At 39.4% G+C, this 10,953-nt stretch overlaps 2 protein-coding genes across 3 annotated transcripts; both read right to left on the bottom strand.

Annotated features, from left to right (window-relative positions):
- Nucleotides 1–627: 627 nt before the first annotated feature.
- Nucleotides 628–4,199, bottom strand: LOC116605154 (delta-like protein C). 2 transcript variants are annotated; one of them, XR_007312392.1, is made up of 5 exons: nt 4,033–4,199; nt 2,802–3,179; nt 2,011–2,133; nt 835–1,623; nt 628–783 (listed from the first exon to the last, which is right to left on the bottom strand). XR_007312392.1 is itself a non-coding variant. In XM_032367980.2 (4 exons), the coding sequence occupies exons 1-4, from the start codon at nt 4,118–4,120 to the stop codon at nt 1,529–1,531; spliced, it is 684 nt and encodes a 227-aa protein (XP_032223871.2). In that variant the 5' UTR covers nt 4,121–4,199; the 3' UTR covers nt 628–1,528. The 2 variants fall into 2 exon arrangements, 1 of the variants encoding a protein (XP_032223871.2); XM_032367980.2 differs by having other exon boundaries at nt 628–1,623.
- Nucleotides 4,200–7,015: 2,816 nt separating this feature from the next.
- On the bottom strand, nt 7,016–10,642 carry LOC5499274 (delta-like protein C). Its single transcript, XM_048730830.1, has 4 exons — nt 10,473–10,642; nt 9,225–9,602; nt 8,432–8,554; nt 7,016–8,042 (listed from the first exon to the last, which is right to left on the bottom strand). Exons 1-4 carry the CDS (start codon nt 10,558–10,560, stop codon nt 7,948–7,950), a joined length of 684 nt encoding a protein of 227 aa, XP_048586787.1. The 5' UTR covers nt 10,561–10,642; the 3' UTR covers nt 7,016–7,947.
- Between the last annotated feature and the right edge of the window lie 311 nt (nt 10,643–10,953).

Raw genomic sequence — 10,953 nt, 5'->3', positions numbered from 1 at the left:
TAAGTACTGTCACTGAGGATTGCCAGGGTTTCTACTTGCGTCCTCAGCGGTTCTTTTACGTTCCTCCGGTTCAGGTTAGTGTTACAAGTGTAGTAGTATTGGAGAGACGGGACCTACGGTTTAACGTCGTTATCCAAGAAGACGTCGAATATCTAACTCTAATTTCTGAATCCGCCATTCTTACCCTCTCAAAACGCCCCTATAAACTGATCAAAAGGACCCCTTGTTTTTGTTTTGATAATCCACTGCAAAATAATTTTGCATTTCGGCAGCTTCAAAAATTGCAGCCCAACGCAATGCTTTGCGGACATAGTGAGTTGGGCGTAAACATAGCGTAAAATATACGTTATTACTTTAATTCCTTGTACTGAAAATGTGAAGGATAAATCGGCTTTCATAATGTACAGATGTGGGGGGGACCTTAATTATACGGTTCTGAAGACTCGCGTTTCTCACAAACCAGACCCTCCGGATTTTTTTGCACCGGCGATTACCCCCCTGCAAATTCCTGAGGAGTTTTCCCCTCCCCCCCCCCCCCCCCCCCCCCCCCCTCCCGGATGCGAGTAGGCTAGTATCCTTCCTCGCGGATGCATACAGGCTAAAAACTACAGAAAATAAGTCGCTTTCTTTGTTTCACATTTATTTATTCATTGATATAATTATCGTCTGATTTTATAAATAAGCTTAAGTCGAAAGATTTTGTTTACATCGTAGGCATAAATATCAAATGCCTAAAATATATACTCTTTGGTATTCTTTAAAAAAATGAACAGAAATTAAGTACTCTTCCCTTGGTTTCTTTATTCTTTAAAAAAATGAACAGAAATTAAGTACTCTTCCCTTGGTTTCTTATGTAGAAACCCAACGAATAATATTTAAAACAAAAACTAGTTTATATAAATTAAAAAAATATATATTGTAATAAATCGTAAATCATAAGACTATGAGACGATAATGATAATAGATCATTAATGATCGAAACAAAAAAAAAAACTTTTTTTACCGGTAGTATATGTGAGCTACCAAAAGCAATGAATAACCTGCTCCGATACTGTAGACTGGACTAATATAACATGTGGGATAGAACCTCGCTAAAATTTAACACAAAATGACAAAAAAGAAAACACTCTCTGACAAAACATACCTAAATTGAAACGCAAACCAGCAAGAAATTTAAACAACTTGGAATGATAAATAGAATTCATTGGACTACAATAGCAGGGGGTAACAATGATACGCAAGGAGAAAGTAGATATGTACATGATTTGCTGAGTACAATCTTAGTTGAAAAAAGAATTGCATTTGAGAATCCTTTAATGGGAAAAAGAATTGTATTTGACAATCCTTTAATGGGAAAAAGAATTGTATTTGACAATCCTTTAATGGGAAAAGACCAACTTTTTGGTGGTCATGGGGGGTGCCTGGTGCCTGGATAAGGTGTAGACATTATATGTTGTGTAGAAGGGAATAATTTCTATTTTTCCTGGATGATAAAATAGCGAGTGGTCCACATTTTTGCTGACTTGCTCTACATCAGCCCTAACACAGTCAAGAGCATGATGAGTTGTGCGAGGATGCTTGCGGTGATCACATTTGTGCCAGAAGTTGGTGACTGTGTGGGTTCTACAAAAAAGGAAACATCAATTATCCACAAAACAGAGTAAAGATAAAAAAGGTTTGGAAGGATGGTATCTGCTAAAATCTGACATCTGTGCCTTCAAGGGGGGCTCCAGTGGTATGAGATTCTCTTCCATAAAACGTTAGGGCAGCAACATGTATTGTACTTTTTAAGAAGACTCATTTGATTTAGCATATTGTTAGATATTTTATTATAGTATAGTTCTAAGTAGTTTTATCTTAGTTTTAGTGCAGATTTATAAAGAGCTACATTACAAAAAAGTAAAAGTCCTTATCTTCTAAACCACTAAAAAATCAAGAAGAAATCCTACATATTACTTAGCCTGCTACATACAGTATGTATGTTTAACCTTGCATGTATGGATTACTTACTTAGGTCATCACAGTTCTTGCCCATATAGTTACTGGTGCATGTACAGTTGTATGCATTCGCCCCAGCAGTTACACACGAGCCTCCATTTTTGCAAGGATTTCCAGTGAAGCACTCATCTTTAGCTGAAAGTATGGTAACACTGAATATAAATAGCAATAATATATGACAGAGGCCCCAGATAACAACAAATGTTTGATTGAGAACTGTAATCTAACTTGGACACTACATGACCTCTCTCTCCTTATGGTAACATGTACACTATCCCTCCCTATTCAGGTCTATTAAGGAAACTACACTACCCCTATTGGGTAAAATAGGGACACTATCCCACCCATGTCAGATCTAGTACCCCACACTTGCCGTGTATAACAAGCACACCACCACACCGCCTATCAAGTGTAACAAGTACACTCTCATACCAAAAAGGCAACTAGCCCTAACAGATTAGGTGATTTTTTTGGGAGGCAAACTCAAACAACTACAAAAAGCAACTTATTCACACTTACATATAACCCAGAAAGTTTCTTTTTCAGAAAGGGTTTTTTTTTCATGCTCAGGGCTTATTTTATGTTTGCATGGTTCTCTGGTGTGATGGGCACAGTCAATTCTGTGTTTATTTGACTTTAATTTACCACTCAAGAAGTCCCGTGATTAGTTAGTGATAGTTGCCTATTACTAAATTGAAAACAAATAACAATTTCTGTAGTAGTTAATTGGCAATCAAGTTGCAACTTTGAGCTGAGTATTGCCTGTTACCACAGAGTCTTTGATGCAAATAAGTACTACCTACTTGGTACAACATATTGATGCCACTTTGCATCACTGACGCAATTTCCAGGACTACCAGGCACACAGTGGTTGACTTCAAAGCTGACAGTGTCGTACTCGACAAAGGAAACCCCCAAGGACTTTCCCCCTTGGTACTTGCAGCATGACGAGTTGGTTGCATTGGTGTTATAGCCACAATAGGTATAGGTAGCATTGTTGGGAGTCACTACTTGGGGCAAATTGTCTTCATTTCCTTCAATGGACCCCCTAGTATTTGACTTCTTCCACTTAAGGTTGATGGTGCAGCTGGCTGGGGGATTACATGCAGTCCACATTAGAGTAAAGCAGTTGCCATTGTGAGTGACGTCCATTTGGAAGTTACCTGGTGCAGTTACACTACCTAGAGAACAAAATATAAATAAGTGGATGTGAGTGAGTGCTAGGAATAGCCAGAGTGAATTTACACTCATTGTTCTCTTTCTGCTGTCTTGAGGTCAAAGGATTTGAACCCAGCACATGGCTATGAAAGCATGTTATTATAAGTAAGGTAATCTGCGGCCTTGGGCCGTACATTCAAGACCTCGGTCTGATATTTCTCCGTACAGACCTCGCGCTCGGTTAAAAATTCTTTAATATTTACACTGCCCTAGAGATTAAAAAGTTTAGACTTTGGACTTTTAGCACTAGTCATAGAAACGGTTAAATTACGAAACATGGAAGAAACATGGATTTTTGTTATTCCTAAATCTCCCCTTTGTCAGCCACACGGCCATATTATGGTTATAATTTTTAAGCATTGTTTGACTTGCGTATATTCAAATCTGGGAAAACGATCCTTTCAGAAGCGATATATTTAGCACATGCGTATTGTTGAGTTGATACCCTGATTGCACGAGGGACCCGAACACTTCGCTTTCTTGCTCTACCTTTTCTAGCCTACAGATTTCGAAAATCTGGATTTTTATTTGATGGCCGCAATTTTTCCACGACAACGCGAGGCTTCTTAAGTAAATTCAAATCACTTTATTTTCAGGGTTGTATAAAATCTAGTAGAAATGAAACGTATGCAAAAATATAAGCTCCAAAATATACGGACTATCGGAATTTTGGCAATTCAAGCGAAACCGGGGGAATTCCGACAAAATCGGGATGGTGAGACACAACCTATTTGAAACACTTTGCTATGCTGCCTCTGCTTTGGGCTGCTTTATACAGAAGATGTGGGCATCAGAGAAAATAGAAAGCAGACTTACTCGAGCCATTGCTCGCGGCCTGAGCTTGTGTGAAGCAAAGAACTGCTAGTACGGCGCCAATAGAGACGATCAACCCCTTGCGTGCCATGACTTTAGCTGATTCTTTGGTTCTTTCCTTTGAATGAGCTTCCCCTAATGTTCAACCGCGAAGCGTCCTAGATTTGCATACAACGCCCACATAATATAACCCCCTGAAGTTTGCTTAGGGTTTTGAACCAATGGCAATAGAATACTCTGATCATGTGATGTATATGACTCACAACAAAATACACAAAAACTGGAATCCGACTCTGTCCCCCCAAAAAACTGGTTCACGAACACGACTATCTGGGCTTTTTGTATTTACTCACAACAAAGACATAGCAAAAAAATCCGAAAATATAAAAATACTTTTCGCATAGAACCATAATACGGGCATATGCATTATATGCTTCAATAAGACTATTTCGATTGATTTAATAGATCGAAATCTGAAACGTGGTGAATTAAATTGTTTTGCTGTGTCGACATTTCCCAGTGTTTGTTTATGGGTGTTTATTGATGCGTGCTGATATAAAAGGGAGGTTAACACGTGTGTTTGAGGGTCGCGCGCATCCAATGAGTAATTTGAACCGACCGGCATATTGGTTGTCACTTTATGCTAGTATCATTCCATAAAAATGTAATAAATTCAATCCAGCTTGATGTAGTACTTGCATTTGTTTATTATTTCCAGGAGCGCATTTAGGGCCGTTTTAGCGCTGTTCGGGGAAATTCAGAATTCCCTCTATCACTTCTACTATAGAAAGAAGTAAAGGTATGTAGGTTAGGGAAAGTTTATTTATTACGCCCCTCCCCCATCCCGTCGAACTCGACGCCCTGGGTGACCCAGGGCCTTGCGAAAAGCGATGGATTGTCATACCAACCTCGCTGAAGCGTAGGCTATATTGAATTTTGCGTAGCAAGCCGAGGGGTTTCAGCAAAATAAAGAGCGACCGAGGCTCCTCGAGCGCTCCTTATTTCTGCTGAAACCCACCGGAAGCGCGTAGGGTAAAATATTGAGCGAGCGTGTCTTGCGCGAAGTGGTGAAGGCATAAGCACGAATAGCAGGGTGTCAAGAAAAGCACAAATCACGTGACGACAATATGAGCCATGTAACGACAAAGAGGGTCATGTGACATTATAACCGCATACTTTTTTGAATTTGTTTTATTCTGGTTGGTTCATAGACAAAATACCCCCCATCCTAAAATCCACGTACTGCAAAATCAGTATTTTGTGCCAACAATAAAGCTCGCGTGTGACAAACCCAAGAAGCAAGTTAAATATTAACTAAACCTATTAAGTGGTCTACCCACACGAGGCACGCAATATGACGGGTCTAGGCGCTGTTTTGATCGCGGTGACAGCTGCTTACTACATCATCCAAGCTGATGGCGGTAAGCAAGCTTATATATACAATCATTATGCCTTTGACGGTAACGTGTATAAATATTCGGCACACTGCCATAGTTGTAATTTCACGATTATTTTGTATGACATATGACCTAGGATATCTCTTGTATCTCTCCTCAAGACTGCGCAAGGCAGTTTACAATCATAAGTGTGTGTTAGTAATGTAAGTGTCACGCGGGAAAATATCGCAGGGTGTCGGGGCTACGCTACTACTTGTCACGCGGGAAATTAATACTAGGTGATGGGTTTCGCTATTTTTATAACTTTAGCATTTTAGTTGAATTACCGCCAACTTATGCCGGGAGTTAATGATGCGTTTTGTTTAGTTATGAGTCAATGAGATTTGGCCCCTCCCCCTATGGTAGGCGGGTCCATATTGTTTTCAAGATATTCGTGAATCGTAAACCGAGCATCTATGCCCGTTCCGTATTCATCACCACCGGTAGAAAGTTGGTTTTGACTTCGGGAGCAGGTAACTCTAGGTATCGTTTAGGTCTAGTGAAATTCTAGTATAGCCAGAATTGGTATAAAGGAAGCAAGTGCAAAAATGATTGGAATGTTGTCAATCATTGTGGTCACGCATGAAGATTGTCATGCGCACTAGTTCGGCAAGCATGAAGTGCGTTACCTCCGAAGTCAACAATAATCGTATAATCATTATGTAGGTCACGGAAAGTCCAAGGGTAACCCACTGGCATGCCTATGTTGGAATGTCGTTCTTCGAACACCCATTGGCTGAGAACCTTTATCCAAACAAAACTAAACGTTTGCGGGGTGTCAGTGAAGGTCTCTTGTTTGGGCTTGCCGTCATTAGAGAGCATACAAAAGGGGTGCGGTAGAAGCCGCAGTCAGATCTTGTAAAACTCTAGTTGGTAACAGCGAAGTAAAGCCCGGTACCTGTACCGCCCCCAACTACAGTCTACTCTCGTTGTTACATAAGTAGTCACTGAGGGTTGCCAGGGTTTCTACTTGCGTCCTCAGCGGTTCTTTTACGTTCCTCGGGTTCAGGTTAGTGTTACAAGTGTAGTAGTATTGGAGAGACGGGACCTACGGTTTAACGTCGTTATCCAAGAAGACGCCAAATATCTAACCATAATTTCTGAATCCGCCATTCTTACCCACTCAAAACGCCCCTATAAACTGATCAAAAGAACCCGTTGTTTTTGTTTTGATAATCCACTGCAAAATAATTTTGCATTTCGGCAGCTTCAAAAATTGCAGCCCGACGCAATGCAATGCGGACATAGTGAGTTGGGCGTAAACATAGCGTAAAATATACGTTATTACTTTAATTCCTTGTACTGAAAATGTGAAGGATAAATCGGCTTTCATAATGTACAGATGTGGGGGACCTTAATTATACGGTTCTGAAGACTCGCGTTTCTCACGAACCAGACCCTCCGGATTTTTCGCCCCGGCGATTACCCCCCGCTGCAAATTCCTGAGGAGTTTTACCCCCCCCCCCCCCCCCCCCCCAGGATGCGAGTAGGCTAGTATCCTTCCTCGCGGATGCATACAGGCTAAAAACTACAGAAAATAAGTCGCTTTCTTTGTTTCACATTTATTTATTCATTGATATAATTATCGTCTGATTTTATAAATAAGCTTAAGTCGAAAGATTTTGTTTACATCGTAGGCATAAATATCAAATGCCTAAAATATATACTCTTTGGTATTCTTTAAAAAAATGAACAGAAATTAAGTACTCTTCCCATGGTTTCTTTATTCTTTAAAAAAATGAACAGAAATTAAGTAGTCTTCCCTTGGTTTCTTATGTAGAAACCCAACGAATAATATTAAAAACAAAAACTAGTTTATATAAATTCAAAAAAAAAATATTGTAATAAATCGTAAATCATAAGACTATGAGACGATAATGATAATAGATCATTAATGATCGAAACAAAAAAAAACTTTTTTTACCGGTAGTATATGTGAGCTACCAAAAGCAATGAATAACCTGCTCCGATACTGTAGACTGGACTAATATAACATGTGGGATAGAACCTCGCTAAAATTTAACACAAAATGACAAAAAAGAAAACACTCTCTGACAAAACATACCTAAATTGAAACGCAAACCAGCAAGAAATTTAAACAACTTGGAATGATAAATAGAATTCATTGGACTACAATAGCAGGGGGTAACAATGATACGCAAGGAGAAAGTAGATATGTACATGATTTGCTGAGTACAATCTTAGTTGAAAAAAGAATTGCATTTGACAATCCTTTAATGGGAAAAAGAATTGTATTTGACAATCCTTGAATGGGAAAAAGAATTGTATTTGACAATCCTTTAATGGGAAAAAGAATTGTATTTGACAATCCTTTAATGGGAAATGACCAACTTTTGGGTGGTCATGGGGGGTGCCTGGTGCCTGGATAAGGTGTAGACATTATATGTTGTGTAGAAGGGAATAATTTCTATTTTTCCTGGATGATAAAACAGCGAGTGGTCCACATTTTTGCTGACTTGCTCTACATCAGCCCTAACACAGTCAAGAGCATGATGAGTTGTGCGAGGATGCTTGCGGTGATCACATTTGTGCCAGAAGTTGGTGACTGTGTGGGTTCTAAAAAAAAAGGAAACATCAATTATCCACAAAACAGAGTAAAGATAAAAAAAGGTTTGGAAGGATGGTATCTGCTAAAATCTGACATCTGTGCCTTCAAGGGGGGCTCCAGTGGTATGAGATTCTCTTCTATAAAACGTTAGGGCAGCAACATGTATTGTACTTTTTAAGAAGACTCATTTGATTTAGCATATTGTTAGATATTTTATTATAGTATAGTTCTAAGTAGTTTTATCTTAGTTTTAGTGCAGATTTATAAAGAGCTACATTACAAAAAAGTAAAAGTCCTTATCTTCTAAACCACTATAAAATCAAGAAGAAATCCTACATATTACTTAGCCTGCTACATACAGTATGTATGTTTAACCTTGCATGTATGGATTACTTACTTAGGTCATCACAGTTCTTGCCCATATAGTTACTGGTGCATGTACAGTTGTATGCATTCGCCCCAGCAGTTACACACGAGCCTCCATTTTTGCAAGGATTTCCAGTGAAGCACTCATCTTTAGCTGAAAGTATGGTAACACTGAATATAAATAGCAATAATATATGACAGAGGCCCCAGATAACAACAAATGTTTGATTGAGAACTGTAATCTAACTTGGACACTACATGACCTCTCTCCCCTTATGGTAACATGTACACTATCCCTCCCTATTCAGGTCTATTAAAGAAACTACACTACCCCTATTGGGTAAAATAGGGACACTATCCCACCCATGTCAGATCTAGTACCCCCACACTTGCAGTGTATAACAAGCACACCACCACACCGCCTATCAAGTGTGACAAGTACACTCTCATCCCAAAAAGGCAACTAGCCCTAACAGATTAGGTGATTTTTTTGGGAGGCAAACTCAAACAACTACAAAAAGCAACTTATTCAGCACTTACATATAACCCAGAAAGTTTCTTTTTCAGAAAGGGATTTTTTTTCATGCTCAGGGCTTATTTTATGTTTGCATGGTTCTCTGGTGTGATGGGCACAGTCAATTCTGTGTTTATTTGACTTGAATTTACCACTCAAGAAGTCCCGTGATTAGTTAGTGATAGTTGCCTATTACTAAATTGAAAACAAATAACAATTTCTGTAGTAGTTAATTGGCAATCAAGTTGCAACTTTGAGCTGAGTATTGCCTGTTACCACAGAGTCTTTGATGCAAATAAGTACTACCTACTTGGTACAACATATTGATGCCACTTTGCATCACTGACGCAATTTCCAGGACTACCAGGCACACAGTGCTTGACTTCAAAGCTGACAGTGTCGTACTCGACAAAGGAAACCCCCAAGGACTTTCCTCCTTGGTACTTGCAGCATGACGAGTTGGTTGCATTGGTGTTATAGCCACAATAGGTATAGGTAGCATTGTTGGGAGTCACTACTTGGGGCAAATTGTCTTCATTTCCTTCAATGGACCCCCCAGTATATGACTTCTTCCACTTAAGGTTGATGGTGCAGCTGGCTGGGGGATTACATGCAGTCCACATTAGAGTAAAGCAGTTGCCATTGTGAGTGACGTCCATTTGGAAGTTACGTGGTGGAGTTATAATACCTAGAGAACAAAATATAAATAAGTGGATGTGAGTGAGTGCTAGGAATAGCCAGAGTGAATTTACACTCATTGTTCTCTTTCTGCTGTCACGAGGTCAAAGGATTTGAACCCAGCACATGGCTATGAAAGCATGTTATTATAAGTAAGGTAATATGCGGCCTTGGACCGTACATTCAAGACCTCGGTCTGATATTTCTCCGTACAGACCTCGCGCTCGGTTAAAAATTATTTAATATTTACACTGCCCTAGAGATTAAAAAGTTTAGACTTTGGACTTTTAGCACTAGTCATAGAAACGGTTAAATTACGAAACATGGAAGAAACATGGATTTTTGTTATTCCTAAATCTCCCCTTTGTCAGCCACACGGCCATATTATGGTTATAATTTTAAAGCATTGTTTGACTTGCGTATATTCAAATCTGGGAAAACGATCCTTTCAGAAGCGATATATTTATCACATGCGTATTGTTGAGTTGATACCCTGATTGCACGAGGGGACCCGAACACTTCGCTGTCTTGCTCTACCTTTTCTAGCCTACAGATTTCGAAAATCTGGATTTTTATTTGATGGCCGCAATTTTTCCACGACAACGCGAGGCTTCTTTTAAGAATTTACTTAAAAGTAAATTCAAATCACTTTATTTTCAGGGTTGTATAAAATCTAGTAGGCATGAAACGTATGCAAAAATATAAGCTCCAAAATATACGGACTATCAGAATTTTGGCAATTCAAGCAAAATCGGGGGAATTCCGACAAAATCGGGATGGTGAGACACGACCTATTTGAAACGCTTTGCTATGCTGCCTCTGCTTTGGGCTGCTTTATACAGAAGATGTGGGCATCAGAGAAAACAGAAAGCAGACTTACTCGAGCCATTGCTTGCGGCCTGAGCTTGTGTGAAGCAAAGAACTGCTAGTACGGCGCCAATAGAGACGATCAAGCCCTTGCGTGCCATGACTTTAGCTGATTCTTTGGTTCTTTCCTTTGAATGAGCTTCCCCTAATGTTTAACCGGCGAAGCGTCCTTGATTTGCATACAACGCCCACATAATATAACCCCCTGAAGTTTGCTTAGGGTTTTTAACCAATGGCAATAGAATACTCTGATCATGTGATGTATATGACTCACTCTGCCCCCCAAAAAAACTGGTTCACGAACACGACTATCTGGGCTTTTTGTATTGACTCACAACAAAGACAGCAAAAAAAATCCGAAAATATAAAAATACTTTTCGCATAGAACCATAATACGGGCATATGCATAATATGCTTCAATAAGACAATTTCGATTGATTTAATAGATCGAAATCTGAAACGTGGGGAATTAAATTGTTTTGCTGTGTCGACAT

Source organism: Nematostella vectensis, chromosome 1 (assembly GCF_932526225.1).
Source record: "Nematostella vectensis chromosome 1, jaNemVect1.1, whole genome shotgun sequence".
Taxonomy (NCBI): Eukaryota; Metazoa; Cnidaria; class Anthozoa; order Actiniaria; family Edwardsiidae; genus Nematostella; species Nematostella vectensis.
Note: the sequence above shows the minus strand (reverse complement) of the source record. Positions and strands in the feature narration are given on the sequence as shown.

Coding starts and splice junctions, on each gene's coding strand:
- LOC116605154 (XM_032367980.2), bottom strand. CDS start 4,120: ATGGCACGCAAGGGGTTGATCGTCTCTATTGGCGCCGTACTAGCAGTT. Junction 3,180..4,032: donor GGCCGCGAGCAATGGCTCGA/GTAAGTCTGCTT, acceptor TTTGTTCTCTAG/GTAGTGTAACTGCACCAGGT. Junction 2,134..2,801: donor GCATCAATATGTTGTACCAA/GTAGGTAGTACT, acceptor CCATACTTTCAG/CTAAAGATGAGTGCTTCACT.
- LOC5499274 (XM_048730830.1), bottom strand. CDS start 10,560: ATGGCACGCAAGGGCTTGATCGTCTCTATTGGCGCCGTACTAGCAGTT. Junction 9,603..10,472: donor GGCCGCAAGCAATGGCTCGA/GTAAGTCTGCTT, acceptor TTTGTTCTCTAG/GTATTATAACTCCACCACGT. Junction 8,043..8,431: donor CAAGAACTGTGATGACCTAA/GTAAGTAATCCA, acceptor CTTTTTTTTTAG/AACCCACACAGTCACCAACT.